Source organism: Trichechus manatus, unplaced genomic scaffold, assembly GCF_000243295.1.
Source record: "Trichechus manatus latirostris isolate Lorelei unplaced genomic scaffold, TriManLat1.0 scaffold00038, whole genome shotgun sequence".
NCBI lineage: Eukaryota > Metazoa > Chordata > Mammalia > Sirenia > Trichechidae > Trichechus > Trichechus manatus.
In genome coordinates, this window is record NW_004443974.1 from 18,238,173 (window position 1) to 18,262,426 (window position 24,254).

At 36.2% G+C, this 24,254-nt stretch overlaps 1 protein-coding gene across 2 annotated transcripts in view; it reads right to left on the reverse strand.

Moving 5' to 3' along the window:
* Positions 1–3,206: 3,206 nt before the first annotated feature.
* The window catches only part of PTAR1 (protein prenyltransferase alpha subunit repeat containing 1), a 62,854-nt gene continuing 41,806 nt past the window's right edge, over positions 3,207–24,254 (reverse strand). The window contains exons 6-8 of one of the 2 annotated variants that reach the window (XM_023730849.1): positions 20,257–20,337; positions 16,369–16,673; positions 3,207–14,348 (exon numbers count right to left, since the gene is read on the reverse strand). In XM_023730849.1, coding sequence (XP_023586617.1) covers positions 14,006–14,348; positions 16,369–16,673; positions 20,257–20,337 — 729 coding nt within the window. In that variant the 3' untranslated portion in view covers positions 3,207–14,005. The remainder of the gene's footprint in view (positions 14,349–16,368; positions 16,674–20,256; positions 20,338–24,254) is intronic. The other variant, XM_023730850.1, reaches the window with a different exon arrangement.

Genomic DNA, 24,254 nt, shown 5'->3' on the forward strand with positions numbered 1-24,254 from the left:
TGGGTTTGTGGCCAGGAGCCCCAACAAAGTCACTTTCCTATCCCAGGGCCATCTCACCTGCGTATGCGCATATGGCCTCTAGTCCCCTGCTGGGGGCTGGACCAGAAGACCCTAGTCCCCTTGACAATCCTTATCTTGGTCAACTAGCTGAGCTTCTGCTTTCAAATAGTCCTAGGTGGAAATTTCCATTATTAAATTCTTCCCAACTGGGGTGAATAGAATAGGACTTGTTTAGGCCTCTTTAACGTTGGGGGATGAGCAGGAGTTTCCATTGGTCCACTCAACCTCCTGTAGTGCAGCATTAGAGACTTTGTCTCAACTCCACCAACGTTTGTTATATTCATACTATTTCTTAGTAAGTATCTAAAAATCTGTCTTGCTGAGGTAAGTTCTTTCCCCACTGCTTCTTCCTAGTCTCCTACGAAATCACCTTTATGTTTTTTGCATTTGTAAGAACCATGCGGGGAAGCTGTGCCAACAGATTCAACAAGGCTTCTCAGATTGTTGCTTTGTTTTGTAGTAGCAAGGTTAATGGGGAGCCCATGTAGAAGGAGCTTCCCTGATTACTGTATCTGCCAAGACCTGTGTAAGGGGCATACTCATTGGATGAATATCCTGATCACCATAAAGGCATTCTAGCATGGCTTGCATAAGCAGAGCATCAGCTGTTTCTTCTGGAACATTCCATTGGGTATTTAGAGAAGGAGAGGGTCAGTTTCCTTTCTCAGGGTAAACAAATCTCACTGCAAATTTTACCAGTCCACCAGGCTGGCTGTCCCCTTCAGGTTAACCTGTTGTGTAACTGGATCTTGTATCATCATTTGTGACTGTTCTATAGTGAGTTGTGGGTCTTGCATCAACCCAAACATACTCTTCTATTCTGCAGCATTCAAAACTAAAGACATCGTCCCTAGATTAGTTGCTCTCACAATTGATTTCAGTAACACGTCTCAGGAAACTGACAATACTGATCTACAAACTGAAGCAACTCCTTTACTCTATACTCTCAGGTTTCAATAGTTTCTTGGTTTTGCCCGTTCCCCTCTCGGACTCCCTTCTCGGTGACTAAGAGTCATAGTGGTACTACTCGTTGTTTGACATGATTTTTCCTTTCTAGGTTGGCCCTGAGGTCAGCCCTGAGACTAGTGGTCGTAGCTCCAACCAGACTGGATCTGGGCACTGTTCAGTGCTAAAATCCACCCCCTACATTCTTTCTTTTCTGCCATTTTAGATATTATTGATAATAGAAACCAAGAAATTGCACATCTGGCCCTTTCCTTATCACTCTTTATTTTTATATGTACCTAACTAGCCAGTTCTTCAGGAGTTAGATCTATCACTCCTAATCCCATGTATCATGTTTGCCTTGGGTAACTGATTACAACGTAAGAGCTGCTTCAATCAATTGATGTTTTTTCTCCCATCCAGAAATCAAAGGTTTCTCATTTTCTTGTTTATCCCTTTTTCTAAAACTACATATTTCAATGAGTTTGGGCTAATGCAGCGAATCCCACTTCTGACACCAACTGAATATTTTATAAGGACCCTCACAAGGCTGGTTCCTATGAGGCAGAGTTTAAAGATGTTCCAAATGTCCTTTTCCAAATTGCTGTACCACTCCATCATCTCTAACATCAGCTACTCCCCCTCCCCTCAGTATTCTCCCTCCCATCTTTGGGTTTCGCAATTTATTGCAATGTCTCACAGAGCTCACGAACCATATCAAAGAAATGGAGGCTGGCAAGTTCCAAATCTGTGGGTCAGACTTAGGCTGCAGAGGCTGACAAACGCAAATCGGTAAGCTAGATGACAAGGCTGCTGGTTCACAAGGCTGTGGAAGCTGGCAAATCAGGTTAGACAGTCGGCTGCTGGCCCATGGGCTGTGGAAGCTGGTGAATCCTAGAATCTACAGGTCAGACGGCAGGACAGTGGCTCAAGTCCCAAGAACCAGAGGTCAGTGACAGGCAGGACACAGTATCCAGATGCAGAGACAGAGAGGGCCCCACCAGAGCCCCCACACATATACACTGGATACAAGCCATACCCCAGGGAAGGATGTGACTTGAATAAGGGTTGGACCCAAGTCACACCCTCTTGCAAGGCTGTGACTGGATACATACTACACTAATTCTGTCTCATTAACATATCAAACACAAAAAACAAAACCCATAGCTATCAAGTCAATTCCAACTCCCAGCGACCCTACAGGACAGAGTAGAACTGCCCCACAGGGTTTCTAAGGAGCGGCTGGTGGATTCAAACTGCTGATCTTTTGGTTAGCAGTGGAGCTCTTAACCACTGTGCCACCAGGGCTCCAATTAACATATAGAGGTTAGGATTTACAACCCATAAAATGCAAGATAATTAGAATAATTACACCAGATCACAAAATGGAAGATAGCCACACAATACTGGGAATCACGGCCCAAACTTCACAGGTTTCCTATACCTTATTTGCATAGTTCCAACCAATCACTGTGTGTGAGTCACAGACTGTGGTTAGAAGGGCCATATTAAGTAATTCATTGCACTGCAGCCCCTAAAAGTATTGTGGGCCCTAGGCACTCTGTTGTGTTTGATAGATAACTTGGCCCTGGCGACAGGTGTTACACAGAAGGAGTGAGTCACTACACAAAACCCACTTCGGGAAACAGAATCTGGAGGCACAGTGGCAGCATTCCATTAGAGGTACTGAGAGCGTGGGATGCAGGGCCACTCCTTTCCTTTCGTGCTATGGTAACCAAAGAAACAAAAGGAGAGTCACATACACACACATACTATGGTTAGATACACATAAACAGTGATAAGGAAAGGGCCAGATGTGCAATTTGTTGGTTTCTATCATCAATAACAGCTACAATGGCAGAAAAAAAAGAATGTAGGGGTGGATTTTAGCACTGAACAATGCCCAGATCCAGTCTGGTCGGAGCTACGACCGCTAGTCTCAGGGCTGACATCAGGGCCAAGGCTGCTGGCTCACAAGGCTGTGGAAGCTGGCAAATCAGGTTAGACAATCGGCTGCTGGCCCATGGGGTATGAGACTGTGGCAAATCTCCATGTTACTGATTCTATGTGAACTCTACCCATTCAGAAACGTTCCCTTAAGTGAAAATATTTGTGTTCAATGTAAATTTGTAAAGGCCTTCTCAGCAATAAGCTTTCTAACCCAACAATTTCATCTCTAGGGATTTTACATACAAAAATTCTCAAGAGTAACTGATGTGTTTATTGTAAAATATTCAAACATTTCAGACATTTTTGAGTTGTACAAGTACACAAAGACATGTATACGTTCAATGTAGCACTGCTGATAATAATAAGTTGGTAACCTAAATGACTATCAACAGGGAATTGGTTACATGAACTACTGTTGTTAACTGCCATCGAGTGGGTCCCTGACTCATGGCAACCCCACACACAACAGAACAAAGCTTTAAGAGAGGACTTCTTGAAACCTCTCAGTAGGCTTAAGGTGAGGGGGAAATTACCTTTACCCTTCCTCCACTAGGGGGTGCAATTCTCTCCAAAGAAATCTTATCATTTAATTTCTAACCTCCTGAGTCAGTCAAATTTAAACCCTTTTGTAAGCGTTGACGTGTGAGGGATGTTGTTAGCTGCTGTCGAGTCAGCTCTGACTCATGGCAACCCCATGCTCAAGAGAACAAAATGTTGCCCATACTGCAGCACAGGACACACATAATGATACTGCACCTCTCACAGGAAAAGGGCCCACGCTAACTTGTTATTTTAAATAAAGTTGATGCTCAATCTGGCCATTTTTGAGTGAGTGAGTAGCAGATGATCCATGACATCAAATTTCTTTTTTAAAAAAAACTGTTTTTTTCTTTTTTAAATCTTGAGTCCCAAAAGCAAAAATTTCAGCTTCTAACACAAGAAAAGTGGTGATTATCTACTAAATGTAGACAAATGACACAAGGTTTATCACATTAATACATTTAACTGGCTAGTGGATTACCCTGCGTCTTTTGTTATTAATCTTTCATTTCAAGAAGCATCCAATTAAGCACTATCCCAGGAAATCACTTTGCTAATATTAATATCAATTGTTTTCAAACCTGTTACATAATTTGCTTACTTATTCAATCAAAACTGCCTATAGAAAGCTAGCTCCCTTCATTAGTCAACACTGGTTTTAAATATCATTTGTGGTACTTTAGTATGATGAAACTAAATTCTATTTCCTGTTTCCTAGCAAAAACAGACATAGGTTATAGCAGTGCTTTCTTTAAAATATAATCATAAAATAGTCATTGAACAAAGTTTTAAAGGTCTCTCCCACAAAACACCATTTGAAATCTTTAAAATATTAGTAGCAGAAGAATCCACTTTATCAAATACTTTTCAGAGTCTATTCTACTAAATCGTTTAAGTAACTCAGAATGCTGTATCTGGCTTATTGCACACAGAAAGGAGACTTAGGATTGAGAAAACGTGTGATACAACACTGAAATAACTGAGTAATTCACTGTTCTACATCTTCATTTGAAATATATGGGAAAAGCACATCTACTCATGAAGACTTTCTAAGGCAATTAGTCACCCTGAATGTACTTTAAAGACAACTATGACAATTTCTCTGATTTCTTTTTGATGATCATTTGTAAGATATTTCTTGTATATCCTAGGAACAGTCACATTTTTTATTCTTTATACAACTGCAGGTAATCCAATTATTAGTTTTTCTTGGACATTAGTTTCCACCTCCACCCCCCCTACCACCAATACAGCAATTAAACTGGACAGCATGGCAGACTGGGGCTGAGTTTAAAACAGTAACATGAGTAAAAATAAAATCACACTTAACATTCATTTTAGAAATTGCAAACATTAGCAAAGGTAAGACAGAAACACTATTTTCCATATTCTACAGAAATACAATAATTTATAGTTGGCTTGTTACATGGTCACATGATAAAACAAATCTAATGGAAAAAAGAATGGTTCATTATACTTTTCTGCAACTTATCACAACTTAATAACTGTACCAGTAAGTACTGGAAGACAGCTGCATAGGAAGATTAGAGTTCTAGGGCTGTTTGTTGATACACATTATTGTATTATAAGAATAATATAAAAACAAAATAGGTACAGATATACAATTAACATGCAATTTAAGTTATTATTCTGAAGAAAAAGAACAGAATTTAGTGAACATAATTGAAAAAAATGTGCTAATAATGTGTTTTTATAATCAAGGTATCATGGTATTTTACATGGCATGGAATTACTTCCTCCTTAAATAATGCTTGGCGAATTGTTACAGGTTGATCCTACTTCTAGAGCAAATTTAAAACGAAGCCAAAGGAAAACTGGACTGGGCAATCCTATTAGACACTTTTCTAAATATTCTAAGTAATTTTTATAAGTACCATACTTTCATGCCTACCTCACCAACTCCCATTAAAAAAAAAAAAAATCATACTTTGTACCCTATGAATCTGCACTGTCCAATTCGGTAGCCCTTAGCTGCATGTGGCTATTGAGCACTTGAAATGTGGCCAGTCAGAACTGGGATGTGGTGTAAATGCAAAATACACACTGCATTTTGAAGATTTAGTATAGAAAAAAAAAAAAAAGAATAAAATATCTCATTAATAATTTTTTATATTGATTACATGTTAAAATGATAGTATTTTTAATACACTGGGTTAAATAAGATATAGTAAAGTTAATTTCCCCCCGTTTCTTTTACTCTTAAATGTGGCTACTAGAAAATTAAAAACTACTTATGTGGGTCATATTATATTTCTACTGGACAGCACTGCTCTAGATAACCTATAGTCATTATGCTAGCTTTAGAATTTAGCACCCTACTTCAAGCACTCTGGAGTACCAACTCTCAGAACACCGTAAGTACACTCTGCACACACCTTATTTCAAAATTTATTTTTATCCCTCTACATTTGAAATGTAAGAAGAATTCACACAAAATATTTAATCCTTAAAAAAAAGTCAACTAATATACAGTGAGAGCTAAAGGAACGTCAATGCAGACAGCAATGTTGGGGGAAATAGTTTAAGAAAAACAGCAGGGCCATCAGAGTGAAGATAATTAGTATCCTCAGTAAAATAAGTTAGCCAAACTTATCTTTAATGCCCAGAATCTGACCTTGCACCATAGATCCTATATGTAAGTTGTCCATTTAAACAAACTATAAGAAAATCTTAAAAACAACAATGAACGTAACTTACCTAAACATTCCATGTTTTGGAAAATCTTTAAGCAATGTAAAATTCACACATATGGTGAATTCAAATAGCAGAATATAGTATCTGACAACGATCCATTAAATTAAAGCCCCTCAGTGTTAAACTAAGCTACCAACTAGTGTCCTAGAATCTTACTTTTTTTTAAAAAATATCAATTTTAGAAGCTATTAAAAAAAAAAAGAGCAACGACCTTTTATCTTTTTCCCCCCTTCTCTCCTTTTTTAAAGCATTTGTATTACTTGGCATACTTTTAATACCTAATCTTTTACTTTTTCCAACTCAAAAACAGTAAATTAATCTAGCGTGCACTGTGTTATTGTCTTAGGAACAACAAATACCAAAACACAATACCGGCAGTGGTCACCTCCCTCAGAAGCCATCATCACAGTCATGCATCGAGAACCTCTCCAGGAGGCAATGTCTAGCTACACTTACACCACACACAGTGGGCTCCCAGCTCAGGTTGGAATGTTTTTTAAAACTGTTTTTATCTTTTTACATCAGGTAAGCGCTAAAAAAAAGTCTGAAAGCCACAAATCAACAGATTCTGAAGCTACTCTATCACTTATAAAATGTCCCTCTCATTTTAAAGATGTTCTGAGGAAACGAATAAGTAAAAGTTGTTTAAAGTAACTTCACATTTTATCATTATCACTTTTAAGACGCTGGAAAGCAACCAAGATTTAAGGAGAAATAAACAGAACCTGAACCAGGTAACATTGGATACCAATACAAAAACTGACTGCTAAAGATTACAGTAGTTTTTTCTAGAGCTCAGCAACCTATTTATTAAGACATTTAATCACTAATGTGCATTGCACAAGAGGATACTACTTAAACTTTTCACATGTCCTACCTTCAAGACCATGTTCTACATAAATATTCTTATTACATTACTAACTCCACCCTAAATAAGCCTAGTAATCATGTCAAATGATATAATTTTTCAATTTTAAAACATATATTACTCTATCAAATATACTCCTCATGAAAAAGTGGTAACAGTCTCCTTTCTGAAAGCTCACTGTTAGTTGTGATGTTTGAGTAATTGTCAACTATTTATTGAGCACCTACTATGATTGCACTCACTCTAAACTCACCAGTTAACCAGTAAGAAAAAAGTACCTGCTCCAAATACAAGATGACATTGTGAGGAAGGAAAATATATGAGTATTTCTAATAGAATGCTATATGATTCAACATTTGGACATGTGAAGGTATACATCCCTACGATATTGAAAAAAAAAAACATCGAATTTATTATCCATCACTTTATAAAGATAAATAAGCATTCCGAAGTATGCTGCATAGTACTCTGAGGAAAGGGACTGCCATACATAAAATGAAGGCTGATTCCCTAAAGGTATGGAAGAAAACCCAGAAAGTCATGATTCATAAATCACCAAAGACTGAATATAAGCAGTTTACACAAATGTCTGATTAATTCAGGCACACGGGCACTTGTGTTAGGTTGCCAGCTTTGCTGGAGGGCGTTGGTCTAATAAAGAAAACTGCCTTAAATAGGAGCATTTTAACAAACAGAAAAATAACCCTTTGGATAAAACTCTTTGCAGAACCAATATATAAATCCAAGCTCCAAATCTCATTTAAATGTGTATATATACATATATTCATATATACATACACACAGACACGCCCTAAAAGTATCTAAGTTTCACTTACAATGTTGTATAGTTATATTTATGCCTTACACATTTGAACTTCATTTACTATGTATTTTATGTAAAATGTTTTATTTCTCCCAAAGCTACTAATGTGTGGCCACTGGTGATAAGACAGAGATAAGCTAGTTTTAACTTTCTAGTTTAAATACTCTGACTTAGTGAATTCCTACAAAGTGCAAGGCATTATGCAAGGTGTTGCAAATGCACAGGGTCTGCACATAAAGCACTCTCTCTCAGGGAAACTGAAATGTTAGGAAGCAAAACAGCTGTCAGTTTGAAAAACAACAGTATGCATTTTCCTCAACAGGATTTCACAAAATTGAGATTGATGACAACTAAAACAAAAATACAATCACCCCACCCCCTACCCTGCCAAAACATGGAATATAATCATTTCCACAGAAGACACATATTAGAGATAATCATTTCTATAGAAGACAAATATTAGAGAACATCATAGCAGAGCTGCAGAGACAGAAGCAGTGATATGATGAGGCAGCAACAGAGCAGTCTACTAGCTACTGCACTGGTAGTGGTTTATAAAAAATACTATCTGTACTAAAATTTTAAGAACTATAATATATTTAGCATATTTTTGCTAATGAATATAAAATTTTTGTCCTAAATTTACTAAATCTTCTACACCCTGAGGAATAATGACAGACTAATAAAAGAAATGCCAGGGTTAGCTCTGTGGACCATATTATTATCCAGAAAGCACAAACTATATATAGCTAATATTCTTGGAAGCATGAGGTTTCATCAGCAGGCTATGCTACTGCTCTGTATTTTTTAAGCCAAGAATTTGGTTTTACAGTGTTAGCATGGCCTGGTGAGAGCAGAGAAGTCAGAGTTGGGAGCATGAGGCCGCCAAATCTGCAAGTGACACACTGGGTTTCGGTCCCCACTCTGCACGACATATTGTTGCCCTTAAGGAACGTATTATTCAATAGTTCTCCGTAAAGCACTTTGGAATCTTTAGCTATATGTTTTTATGAAATTACAATTAAAAATTATTTGCTATCTTGGAATATGGAATTCCTATCCCTCCCCTCACTACACATAAAAGGCCACATTTAAAATTCTATTTCAGTATATCCTTCTTTTCCTCCAATATTTGAAAGGACAAAGTCTCATTTTTCTTCCTTTCAACTGTCTTGCACTAGGCCTGAATCTGGGACAGAAGGAAGCTCCTTAAACTGAGACAAGGACTCACTAGGACAACTGGCCTTTCTTTGAGGGCAGAGTGCCACCGTTCTCCTTTGAGGCTACACAGGCTTTAGGCTGATCTGTAATTACACACACACTGCCCTCTAAATGGGATGTCTCCAACCCCCTCAAAATTAGTTGTCATGGGAAAAAAAAAAAAAATTCTTCTTGGTACGCAGCTTAAAAATGATAATTAATGAAATGCAAACCAAAGCATTGTACCTGCTCATATCTGTATCATTAAAGGAGAAAATACTCCATGGGACCAACACATGCCTAGCAAGAGGAATAAATAAAATAGTGAGTCTCACCATCAACTGTTTGACAAAATTTCCAATGATTTGTTTCTGCCTATTTAGCAAAAGTATTCTGTTTTATGCCTCAACATTAGATTTATATATAATCTTGCTCCAAAAGAAGTAAGAAAGAAAGGCACTCAAATTAACACAGTACATATAATAATTTGTTAAAAGACACTGTGTAAAGGTAAGTAGAATTCTCAGGGTCTGGTTTTTCCTGCACATTGCCTTCATGACACTGAATTTGCCTAAGCTTCCCTGTGCCTCCACATACTTCTCCATTAAACAGGAGCATAACAGAGCACACTCAGGCATGGGGAGGCGGCTGCACTGTAAAGTGCTGGGTTTGCACAGTAGTTCCCCTTGAGAAATTCATTCAAGACAAAAGGGTCAGTTGTTACAATGTTGTTCAAATTTTCTATTTTTAAATATAATTTTCTAGTAACAAAATAACTAAACTTACACCCTCTTACAAAAAAAGATCATATGTTACTTCCTTTTATAACTAAACCTTTAGCATCTTTTATAATTCAGGGGAACTAAGGTACAGAGAGGAGCCCTAGTGGCACAGTGGTTAAAGTGCTTGGCTGCGAATGAAAGGTCAGCACTTCTAACCCACCAGCCTCTCCATGGGAGAAAGATGTGGCAATCTGCTTCCATAAAGATTACAGCCTTGGAAACCCTATGGGGCAGTTCTACCTTGTCCTATAGGGCTGCTATGAGTCCGAATCAACTTGATGGCAATGGGTTAGTTAAGGTACAGAGATTAGACCGTGGTAATTGCACTCCTAAATTATATTTAGTTGCATTCCTAAACTGTATTTAGCCCATGTCAGATACCATCTTGTGCTATGTAAAATTATTAGACTGACAATTTGTTTGCAACAATATTAAAAGTTCTCTCTTCCCATACACACACACACACACAAACAAACACGAGAATCAACAAGCATGAACTGGCATGATCGGAACATATCAAAATCACACAAAGTCTACTATATATGCTTTCCTACCAGCTACCACATAAAAATCCAAGAACTTTAGTTTCTACATCTTTCATCCAATAAGCCTTAATTTGAAGATTCAAGCAGCTTTTTAGTGGCAACCTGTACACATTTAATCCTTTTAGAAATTAATGAACCCTTTAATTTAAATTAGAACTGTACCATAGGAATAAGAAATATGACTGAAAGTCTGGGCCCAGAGCTTCTAAAGAGGTAATGAAATGCTAAAACCTAGAAAAGAAAAAGCAAACACAGAAAGGTATCAAATCCTTAGGCTTAAAAAGTGTCTCACACAGGTTTAAGAAGTATCTGAAAGGTCCACAGTTCAAGTTGGCGGAAACAAAAGAGAAGCATAAAATGACTATCCATGTACAGAGATACAGATCTACAAGTCGGTGAAATCAAAGGATTTCTCCAGATGCCTGAGAGGCTCTGTTGGCAAGATATGTCCTCTGACATAAATGAACCATAGTGTTCTTAATGCAAATGCATTCGTTTTATGAAGTTTGATGAATTTTTAATATATATTAAAGTACAGTTAATTAACAATTATAGAACTGCATTTCTTGGTTGGGATTTAAACAAATTTAAACAAGGCAACGACATGAAGGAAAAAATCTAAATTAACTTATTCTATATGCAATAGTTCCCTCTAAGTATCATGTAACTGGAATGCATCATTCACTCACAATCCATTGCAATATTCCATCAATTTCTTAGTCATCCACGCACTCCATCCATCACACATGATCAGTATTTCCCTTCTTCAAACAGTTAATCATTCATTAATTTAATAAATATTTAATGAGTCCTTATCATGTGCAAGGCACACAGTAGAATCTGGAAACACTGTATTACTAAAATAGGTATAATTAAAAAAAAGGGGAGAAGGAGAATGGATATTTACAAATCTTATTGCTTTTTGCTTGTCAGTAGTATTCTTAATCCACAGGATGGTATGATGACTTACTATTGTTCCAGTGAAAGTTTAATGAAATGTTTGTCAATCTAAACTATCTCTTCCATTTTAGCAACTAGATATTTATGAAAAGAAAAAAAGACTAACAAGCCCCTGAAAATAAGACACATCCTTTCTATTGCATGAATTCATTCAGTCAAAGGGATATCAAGCTATAACTAGTGAGTTTAAATGTAGACCATTTAGGGAAAAAAACACAACCATATAGGGCAATATTACATTTTTCTGTTAATGAACACTTGAAAATGCAAATTTTAGAAATAAAATGGCACACAAAAATAACATACAAAGCAGTATCCTTTTGGATATTTGTATTTTCACTAACTCCTTAAAACCTTATTAGGAAGACAAGTGATCAAGATACATTAAAGGACTGAATGGCTTCAGAAAGGGGTAGGTTAAGAGCCTTAAAACACATGAAGAGAGTCAACACCAAAGATGGCCAACATACTCTGGAAAGGTATAAAAAGATACTGAGAGCATGAAGCATTGTAAAAATTTAGCCGATGTTTCATAGGGTATTATCTATACTCATTCCCTGATGCTCTCTCACATCAAAAAGTTAAGAAGCCTTATAAGCTGGGATATTTAAAATGATGCTTAGAAAAAGGTAATACTGAATGAGGCCAGAGTTTGGTAACATGTATTAGTGAAATGGGCTGAGTCTCCTATGTTTTCTCTGTGTTGTTGCTTCCCCTCCCCTCCACAGAAGCTAAAAACTGTAAGCGAATGGTTTGATCCATAGAGGTCTAGATAGACCCTGAGGTATTTGATTCATGAACATCTAGTCAAAATATGCTTTGTACATAAGGGTCATGGAATTATGTTTGCAATGGCAATTATTTTCTCACCTAAGTGTGATAAAAGCTGTATTTTTTTTATGCCCAGAGAGAGGAGCAGCTTCTGTCTATTGGGGCCAAGCAGGACAATTTTTCTGGGGTCCTTAAGGCTTACTCGGTTCAATAGTCTGCCACTCAACAAAATCATGATGCCCAAGTAAAGGACCCATCTCTTTTCCCCTTAAGGCAATGAACCTAGGTCAAGTCCAAGGTTTCTAAAATAGTGAGATAGGAGAGGTATGTCCTTCCTTACACATTTTTCCCCACCTTACAGGTGACCTAGCAAGTAAAAAGGACAAAAGGCAAAAGTGGTGGTCACACTTGTTTCTGCCATTATTACTCATGTTCGGCACATTTATAGGGCAACAAACAGCTTCTACCATTATGGGAACTTTTAGAGGGGCAGCTCTATTTCCTATTTCCTGTGTGCGTGTTTTAATGGGGTATGAAATTCATTGCAAATAGGACAGAGATGAGAATATCTTTAGTACACATCCCTGAAATAAGACAGATAAGGAAAAATACAAAAGTGAAACTGACGAAAAATATGGAACAAATTGGGAAAATAAGGAAAAAGGTATGTGGGAAGGAAGAAACACAGCGTTTACAAAGAGGTAAATACATTAAAGAAAGCAGACATTACCCGGCCCTTTTCCCACCCCTGTTATCACCAACCTGAAAATCCCAGCCCTTGTTATTAAAAAGATAAGATACAGCTATAAGGTAGATACTTTGGTACCTCATCCCTGATAAGTTCAGTATCAAAGATTTTTTGTTTTTATTTTTAAAATAAAGATTAAAGAACTAATCTTTAAAACTACTCTTTCCTCCTGGCTTTTGCCAGTAAACTTTTAATAGTCACTTCACAAAAATTTTGTAGTTTATCCAGTGTACCCTCAATAACTTAAATATATTTTTAAAAAGGAAGATTTTATGGATGTATTTCTATGTATATTTCTCTCATTTTTTTATCAGCGAATTTGGAAGGAAAAAAGCAAAGTAGTAATAACTAAAATGGCATTCCAGGTTTTTAGGAAAAAAAATTGATTTTATAGGGCTGACTTGAGTGTTTTTGGCATATATCAAATTTGAGGTAAAAATAACCTATCAAAACTAGTAATAAAAATAATTTTCCAGTACTGTAATTACATAAACTCTTAAAATTAGTTGTTGTTTTTTTCCTAAATAACCATTTTAAAAACAGATTACAACGGAAGCATGTTTTTCATATAAATCCCAATACTTCTGACTTTGGTTATGTTAGTCTACAACTTGAGTAGAACAATGTTAGAGAAAGAGAAATGATTTGTATTTTCACATATCTGTCCATCTAGTCGTTTGTTTCTCAAAACAATTAGATCAAGTCATTTTGCATTTGTGTTAATCTTAAGCTAAACTGCAATATAAATTTTTAATTTTTAAAAAATTAGCCTATGCAGCAGTTGCACTGAGGTGGGAGTGTGTATGAACCAATAAGGAGAAGCAAAAAAGAAGAAGCCCTACATGTAGAAATATAAAGGATGAACAATTAAAAAGAAAAAATTTAAGACTCATTGTTCAGCAGGAAGGAACTATGCAATTATTTTATCCCCAAAGGGAATGCCAGTTCTTAACAAAATAAATTAAATGAAAGAGTTACTAAGGATTTTTAAACTAAATATGAAGAACATATGTTTAGCCAATAATAGCAAACAGTCCATGCAACTATGTAAGTAATATTGCACTAAAAGGGGAACCTTGCAGGACTCATCCACTTCTTTCATTGACTCAAAGTAACCAGCCATTTCCTATATGCATTGGCAAACCTGGCTTGCTCTACATTCCGGCAGGTGGACAATACTTGATCAATGAACCTGTGCTCCATTTCTAGGCCTAGGGAGTCTGGAGCTGGGGTCCGCTTCAGGCGTTTGGTTTCCTGGGAATAGCCTTGCTTGCTAGAGTCATTTAGTCCATCCACCTCCATCGCCTGAGACGTGCAGGGGCCTGCTGGGATGAGGTGCAAGTCACTCAAAGTCCCCCCAGGGCTGTCTGTAGGTGACAACTGGGTCATGCTATGAGAAAATCTCCCATTTAAATGATGCTGAAGGTAGAAGACATGCCTCCTATGAAAGAGAAAGGAGGGGAAAAGAGAAAAGAAAATCACATCACAAAGTCAAGCTTTTCAGGAAAAACAAAAAATTAAGTTGATAATTAAAAATATACAGTACTTAGTTCCCTGCCTCTTTCATAACCCAGAGTTATCTTAGAAAAGAGCTAAGATGAAGTCTCTGGGTAACTGGACAAAGCCTTACAACCCCAGCTTACTGGTTTGCTTGTGAAAAAGAATACTACCCCAAAGGTTTTCCAATAAACATTTACTGAAATGACAAAGACTTGGAGCTGTTATTCGTTGGTAACTATATGAAATTAGAAATAGGTCTTAGCTCAATTTCTGCTATAAATTATAAAACCAAATCAAACCAAAAATTAATCTCGATATGCTAAAACACAAGTGATTCAGAGACAAGGGGATTAAACAGTTCCTCCAGAGGCTTAGTCCATGGCCTCTACCCAATACTTGCTTTAATAAGCACAACAGATCTGCGGCAGTTGGTCTTATTATCTAGAAACCAACTGAGCTTGCCCCTGAATCCATTGCTACAGTCTCATTAAACATCCACATCCAGTGGGAATGTGCTAGGCTCTGGGTAAAGGACATAGTTCCTGTTCTCCCTCTATGGACGGCAGTTTTCCTGCCCTTAGAATCATCTGGAGTTGTTTGTAAAAATGAAGATCCATGTGCCTAATCTCCAAAAATTTGATTCAGTGGGAGGCACATGTACTGTACATGATAAGGTAAACTATACAGGTTCTAAGTTGCTATTTTTTGTCATTCAAATCAGCAAGTGTTAGCCCTTAAGCGATAATGCTATTCATTTCCCCAGCGTCTTCTGAAGTAGACAGGGAGTATATAACACACTGATTTTACGGAGGATAGAACTTTAGAACAGCTGAGCTGCCTAAGGGCAATGAGGTACCAGTGGAACACTGGCCTGTGCTATATACAGGCCATCTTCATCTAGCTGTCTCTTTTCTCTCCTCAATCCCAAACTCCAATTAACCTTTATATGAACAAAGAGTTTCTGCTCTGTGCATCTAGCTACCTTTCAAATACATAAAATTTTTTAAGCTCTCCAAACCTTGCTATTAATATGCCTAAATACAAAATAACAACAAACAACCTGCAAGTTAAGATCTATCTTCTCTCTTGAAAATGTGGAATAAAAGTATCTTGCTTTTAAGAGAAAAGGAGAATTCTGTATTTACGAAGTGTCAAAGAGGAGAGACAGTCTTCTATCTTCTGAATACATTTAGCATGGAACAGCAACTGAACAAGTTCCCTCAAACAGCCCACAAGAAAGACTAGACTGGAGACAGGGGAAATGTCTCAATAACTTAAAAGGTATACAGACTTTAAAAATGCCTACTTCCTGCCAAACACAGGCAAGTTTTTTATTTACAAATACAATCCTACATGCCCTGAAGGAGAATCTGTATTTATGAAGGCAGAGAGGCCTCAAACTAAAAGAAAAAAAAAAAAAATCCAAGCAAGGTTCACATACACCTAGAGTCCATTCCAACAAAAAATTTACTTTACTGTCAAATGTACTCAGAACTCACGCGATGAGGTTGCTAACCCCTTTTCCCTCTTTCCTACTAGTACTGTCCTCCTCTTACACATTCCTCTAAAAAAGCAAAAAAATGTCAACTTATTCTCAGGGTCTAATCTATGGTTCTAAACCCTGACTGTGCATCAACATGATCTGTTAGGGATTTTGTTTGTTTTTTAAACAGAGATGGAAGCACCCCATCCCAGATATGCCAAATATCAGAATCTCCAAGGAGTAACCCAGAAACATTTATTTTAGAAGTAACACAAGTTATTGTTACACAGTCAAAGTTGAATACCACCATCATAAGTCATAGGCAAAGATATGAGTGAGGAACCTCATATTGATGATGATATAACACAAACCCCTTCTAGTATCTACCCAACAGGGCAGAAGTCAGACGCAAGACCCTCTGTGGCTCTCATAAAGGGAAGTGTAGTTTCATACAGGAATGGGTTTTCCCTTCTCTTACCTATGACACCATAGAGTTTCATGTCCTGGGTAGGTATCAATGAGATCAGTGGTGAATTCAACTTCTTCTTCTAGAAGATGGGGAAGATTAATCCTTGGTTCCTCTGTTGAAGCTGCTGCTTCTTCACCTTTTGGAAGAACCAGGGCTGGCTCACTCCTCAAAGGGTTTTGCTCCAATACAGAAATGTCTATCACAGTTTGGCTAATCAAAGACTTTATCAAAAACTGGCGGTAGTGAAATCCGCTGTGGTCTGAAACATGCATGGATGCCCAATGCTTAGTAGAAGATAGTTCATCAAGAAGAATCTTATAGGAAGAAAAAAAGGGAAGTGAGAAGAGATATTTCCAGATGTTTTTCTTTCTCTACTAACACCCTGGGTTTCTCTTTGATTCATTCCTTGTTTTTTTGACAATGTCATTCCTACTAATATTACTGAACTCCTTCTACCTCTCTGTAAAATGAGGGTGAGGTTATTTTAAGGATTAAATGGTATTATTCATATACAATGTCCAGTAAGCACACTGCTGTTACTTAGTGGAAGCTCAATATATGCTAGTTTGCCCATCTCCCTTATAAAGAGATAGGAGATATTTAAAAAAAATTACAGAATTTAAGGATTATTTTGTCATTCTTTTCCTGGTCCTTGATTAATCACATTCCGATTGGCACATACAGAGAAAAATCAAATTCTAAAATAATAATGAATATGAGGGTATTCATTTAAAGTAATGCTGACATAGAAGGAAAAATATAAATCCAGAGGTTACTTTGATATAAACTTCCTTTTACATTTAACAAATATGTACTATAGGTAACATGTTATTTGTTCAACAACAGGCTCAATGTGATTATTCTTCACTATAAGTGCCACGAGGGCAAAGATCATTACTGTTTTGTTCACTATTTAATCCTAAGGGCTTAGCCCAATGAATGAGATAACAGGACTTTAAAAGAGCTCATGACTTTCACTTATTCATCTCAAACTCATTTAACATCAATGATAAATGTGTTTCTAAAATAAGTGAAATAAAATCCAGCAGTGAATTGCTTAAATCTTTGTGTTATCAAGCTTGCAAACTAAAAAATTTTAAATGGAATGATAAAAAGTAGCAATTATGAAAAAATAAATTTTCTGGCAGTGTCTTGGGAGTTATCAAACATATATGGATTTTGATCAGTAAAAGGTCAATCAAGGGCTCAGAGGACAAAACTGACCAGAGAAGGCAGGCACAACCAGCAGCCTCGGGACCCCAGTACCCTCTAGGGAAGCCAAGGGATGTCTCTGGGGGAGACAAGGGAGAAAAGGCCACTTGAGGTGAAATACTGGGATCTGAAAGGCAGTAATGGAGAGGGGTACAAGCCCCTTAAAAGAGAGTGCAGATGCAGCCACTGTGGAAAACAGTAATGGCGGTTCCTCAAGAAGTTAAACACAGATTACCATGTGACCCAGCAATTCTACTCCTAGGTATACAACTCAAAGGAACTGAAAACAGAGACTCAAACAAATACATGTACATGAATGTGCAGAGAAGTACTAGTCACAACAGCCAAAAGGCAGAAGCAACTCAAATATCCATCAATGGATGAACAGATATAATGAAATATTATTCAGCCATAAAGAGGAATAAGTTCTGATGCATACTACAACACAGATGAACCTTGAGGACATTATGCTAAGTGAAGAAAGCCAGACAAAAAAGGTCAAATATTGTATGATTCCACTTATATGAAATATCCATAATAGGTAAATCTATAAAGACAGAAAGTAGATTAGTGATTGCTAGGGGGTGGGTGGAGAGAGAAGGGGTAGCAACTGCTTAATGGGTACAGAGTTTCCTTTTAGAACCAGACAAAGGTAGTGGTTATATAACATTGTGAATATACTAAATGACAATGAATTATTTACTTTAAAATGGTTAACTTTATGTTATGTGAATTTTACCTCAATAAATACAACTTTTAAAAGAGGGGAAAAAAAGTATGTCAAGGGCCTACCACATTCCATCAGATTTTCAGACTAGCTGAGGGAAAAAGACATATACTTGTGAAGTGTGTACAATATAGACAGCGCAATGTCAACTGACTCATTTAACTGCTTTCAAGGGTTCTAGTCAAATGCCTTCTCCTATACCAAGATACCCTCTCCACTTCTCACCAGTCCCTTTGGCTAGAAGAACTCTTTCCCTCTTCTGAACCTCCATACTTCTTGTTAGAGGATTTTTTGTACATCTTTTCATCCTCATTAAACACTACAAGCTCTTTGAGACATTTATTCATCCTTAATGAATGTTTCCATCCCCTTATCTCTACTAGCATCAGATGGGGGCATAAGCATTTTATGAATAAATGAATGAATGAACAATTTAATGAATGAAGTGACTAGTACAAACAGATAGGATGCCTTCCCGCTAGGATGGGCAGGTTACATCAGTGAAATGTTTTAGATTTCTCCTTTAAATTCTTATGAGTTTATTCATAACAACATAAACTTATTATAGAGGCTATACCTACTGAGTCTCTGAGAAATGGAAAACAAGATCATTTACTTGATATTACAAAGGTAAGCAAAACAGCATCAGATGAACTTCTACCCAGAGGGAGAAAAAAAGCCCATCTTAAGGCCATTACACTGCTGAAGAATTAACCTGCAGAACGTTTAGGCTATAATACTGCAGCTTTTTTATTTTGTATAGCTTCTAAATACATATTGAAAAGAGGACTTATATAACATGAAAAACCCTATTTTTAATAGATTTTTCTACATATAAAAATTGGAATTTAGTGTTTAATTTTGAGGCAGAAATCGCACATATACGTTTTCAACAAAAGCAATTTATTTCAAAAAAGTCTGAGCTTTTTAAAGAGAAAAATCTACTGTATTCTTTTTCCTAAGATGTAAAAAATGCATATTAAAACAGAGAAGAAACTTTTAACAGCTATTTCAGGGCATTTTCTTACTAGAATAAAAGGTATATAGATGTAGGCAATGATGTAAAAAAAAAAAAAAAAAAAAAACAGCAGTTGCTTTTAAGTGATCTTAAAGCCACTGAATGAAGATGGTAAGGTACTGACTGAATGAATGACCTATATAATATATGTTAAATGTTGTTACTCCTTTCCAACTTCCACATAAAAAAGAATGAGTGAATAAACCACAAGAAAACTATAGAAACTGAGCTATGAAACATAGGGATATAGGTTTAATATGAGACTACTGAAAATGCACGTTCTTACACACACACCCCATGAGTTTTGTAAATTTTTAAAGATAACATTAGGTTTTTCTTCTGATTATAAAAGTGATACAAAGTGATCGTTACGGAAAATTTTAAAAATATAGAACAATATAAAAACAATATAAAAAAGGCAAAAAAAAAAAAAGTGCACCTGCTATGCAGCCCTATCAGCACAGTGGTTAAGAGGTACGGCTGCTAACCAAAAGGTGGGTAGTTCGAATCTACCAGCTGCTCCTTGGAAACTAGATCTATGGGGCAGTTCTACTCTGCTCTATAGGTCTCTATTAGTCAGAACCAACCCTCAGCATCTAACAACAAATCCTATAGGCCTGAGAAAACTACTCTTAACATTCTGGCACATGACCGATCTGTCAGCTTTATTCTATGCACGAAGTTTAATTTTAACACAGATCTGGAATACTCTTTTACACTGATTTTATTCCATTTAAATTATAAACATATTCCCGTGTCATTATTACTGTGTAACACAGTTTTAACTTTTGCATAGTATTTCATTCTAAAGATTATACCACAATTTAGCCATTGCCCTATTTTGTTTCTACTCTTGTACAAATAACACTCCTATGAACGTCCTTATATACCAATATACGTGCATATCTTGTTTAGGAGAAATTTCTAGAAATATACTTACTGCGACAAAGAGAAAAACTCTGTGAGGCTCCTGATATATGCTGTCAATGTGTCCTCTAGGAAGGTGGTATAATTTATATTCCTACTAGAAATACATGTTAATGCCGGTTTTATAAGTTCCTTGTCAACCTTCATAAATTAATAAGTGAAAAATCATATTTCATTTTAATTTATATTTCCTTATCAATAAGGCTAAACGTTTCTCATGTTTTGCCTTTAGTGAACTGCCTGTTGTGTCTGTCTTCTTCTTTTATGAATTGCTTAATTTACTACTTGTGATATTCATTATTTTTCTTATGCATTTGTAAGCAATCTTTATACATTAAAGATATATTAGGCCTCTGTTTGCCACATATGTTATATTTTCCTCAATATTACCATTGCAATTGATTTTTAAATTCCCTTTATTTCTTAGTAAATTTTTTTTAATTCCATTTGGAGTTTTTTAAATTGCATTCTAAAATGTCAATATATTTTACCAAGATAACAAATGGAACAAAGAATTCTTTCTCTGATTACGTGAAATGCTATATTTCTCATCAACACATTTGTATAGATTATGTAGTAGGATATGTTCCTGGGCTTTATATTCTCTTCCATTATTCTTTTTTTAAACCAGTACCAGTTTTAATCACTCAATCTTTGTAAACATTTAAATATCTAGCAGTATACACTGTCCTTTATTTTTCTTTTTTCTTTCAAAAATTCCTCAGCTAGGTGATACGGAACCCAAGGTTGAGAAGGGACAGTGTTGACACGTCATGGGGTTGTTAACCACTGTCACAGGGCAATACGTGTACTAATTATTTAATGAGAAACTATTTGTTCTGCAAACCTTCACCTAAGGTAAAAAAAAAAAAAAAAGAATTATTATCTATGTGAGATGAAATTGACAACAGCAACTCAAAAGGTTTGATGGGAAGCCTAGGGGGCAGTGAGTTGAAGATAATGATGATGGAATAATTTGGAAAAGGACTGTGTGAATAACAGCACAACTGGAAGAATGTAATCGATGTCACTGAATTGTACATACAGAAACTTTTGAAATGGTGTAACTTTGGCTAAGTATATTTTCACCAAAAATAAAAAATGTCCTTCAAGGTCGAGAAGGGGAAGTGTTGACATGTCGTGCGGTTGTTAACCAATGCCATAAAACAATATGTGTACTGATTGTTTAATGAGAAATTATTTGTTCTGTAAACCTTCATCTAAAGTACAGTAAAAAAAAAGAGAGACAAAAAAAAAAATTTCTCGGCTCTTCTTCAAACTTCTTTCAAATGAACTTTAGAATTAATTTCGGAAGTTGAAAATAAATCCAAGTAGCATTTTTACAGAAACTTAACTGAATTTATAAATTATTTTGTTAGGAACTGGTAAGTTTACAACAGGTCTTATTTTTCCATTCAGGAACATGGTCTGTCTCTTCACTTATTTATTTTAGTGTCCCTCTGTAAAATTTTTAGTTTTCTTCATACAGATTGTTCATATTTCTTCCTAAAGAAATTCTTGGGTGTTTTACATTTTTCCTTGCTTTTATGAAAGGGCAGATTGGATTTTTTTAATCTCTTAATGTATAAAATTGTCTACAAATATAGAACTATTTCTACAAATCCTTTCACAAACAAAAGTTGCTTTAAATTCAGAGTTCAATAAAATTTTCCACTGAAATGATACATCAGTCACGTGAATATCTTCAATTAAAAAAATTAAACATGTATTTGCGAATTGCATTATTTTTCATGGCCAATACATACTTAACTTCCAGCCTCTACCCCTAGATCTAGGACTAAAATATTTTTTAAAGATGATGTTACTAATCCCTGCTCAAGTAAAAGGGTGCTCTGAGTTATGTCTTCTCCCGAGTGGTCACAGGTATGCAGTGGGCCATATACACATTCTAGCCCAGCACTTAGCAGCAGAGCACTGCCTGTGGCCATGGAATGAAGCAGAAATGACTGTCCTGATTCGTGGATCAGACCCCAAAATTGCTCTACTGGTACCTTGCTGTAATTCATTTGAACTAACTGGATATCCGAAAGAGACAAAATGCTCAAAATTTTGCTCTGTGACATGTCATCAAGTTTCTAACTGCTGGAGGTGAAGGGCATGCAACACTAATGTCAAAGTAAGTATACCTCAGACTTAAGGCTGCATGTTTTCCAGTTTCCCATGTAGAAAGTGAGTCCCTACAGAGACTATGTCTGTTATTAGACTACTGCTCAGGGCAATTATGTTCGAAGTCACACAATCAGTGGTATAGTAAGATCAAGGAACCAAACTTCAGTCTCACTATCTAGCTTTCATTTCATTAAACCAAGTGTTTAAGAGACAGAGGAGCAGAGGAAGAATTGACTACGGGATCCAAAAATAAAAGGGTAGGGATCATCAACGTTAACAGTAAAATTACTCATTGGCCTACAAACTGTCTACTGTATTAATTTTACCAACCATCTCTGGTAACTGGAGCAAGGAATGCAGAGAAATATTTTTCCTCTGAGATTCATTAATAGCATCAACCTAGCCCAAGAGAGTGGGGAATATCTGTTGGTAATAGCTTTTACCATATGAAATTAGGGACTCCCAAACTCTTGTGATGACAACTAAAGTAAGTCTTAGACACATTCTGAAAGGTTTTTGATTAAATAAACCAGATATTTTAAGATCCAAACAACGGAGAGATAACAACTATTGACCTTGCCCACAATGGGAACTTAGCTCTTTTCTACTTCTGCAAATTGTAAACGTGTGGATAATCTAATGTCCAGACACCTATTAATTCCTCTAAGTATACATGCTTGCCCAAATTTTAAGCCCTTTGTTTGAATTAAAATGAGTCTGACAAAATTAAAAATGGAACTAGGTTTTAATTTGGCAAGAACTATGATTAATTTTGGAGACAAATCTAACTATTAAATTAAAAGAGAACAAGATCACTAAGAAAAGGGGTTAGAAAATTGAGCCAGGGCTAAGCTAATACTTTGTTTGGCTTTATAGGTATGTCTGAAAAGAGGTTGGGCAATCACTCATCCAACCTAAATTGGATTATCAGGAATTCTACTCAAAAGAAAATGTAGTAACATATACATAATACAATAACCTGTAATTACTAACATAGTACTTTCAAAATCATATTTATGTTCAAAACATTATTCGTGTTGAGTGATTATTTTATACACATAGCATAAACAGTATTTCTAAACTGAATTCATCTCCCTAATTAGAAAGTAAAGCTCCTCAAAAGCAGGAATATGTCTTTTTTTTTTTTATCTCCACTGCTAGCAGTGCTTAACCCATAGTAAATGTTTTGTAAATGACTGCTGAACCAACAGAGAAATATCAACTATTTATCTTTATGAGATACTTCTTGATACCATGTTCGATAGTGATTGCTGCTAAAGGAGGAGAATAAAGTAGGGAAGGGGGATATCAGTGTATGTGTGCCAGGGGAAGGGGAGGAGGGTCAAGCTAAGGAGAATTAAGAATTTTAGATATTTTTTCTTCAGTCTCCAGATAATACTTGTCTCTCAAACCATGCAGAATGCTTGCAAGAATTTTAGAAGTGAAGGATAAATGCCGACATCTAAGTGAGAAGCCTATGTACAATAAGAAAAAAAGCCCCTAGGAATAGGAAACCCAAGAGGCTTTTGTTCTTATTGTATATAGGCTTCTCACGTAAGCTTTTCAAGAACAGTCCCTACTAACAAGAGGACTGACATTTATGCTCCAATTAATTCTGTAACAGGCATGTATCCACACTGGCAAACTACAGAACAACCTGCAGAGCAGATTCTAAGAGAGTAGTTGAAGATCATCTGAAAAGTTTCTTTTCCCATGTTATCCTAGTGCTTCCTAAAAAAAAAAATAACAGTTTTACTGACGCATATACCATAAAATTCACTTAAAGTGTTCAATTCGGTGGTTTTTAGGATATTCACAGAGTTGTGCAGCTATCACCACTATCTAATTCAGAACATTTTCATCACCCCAAAAAGAAACCCC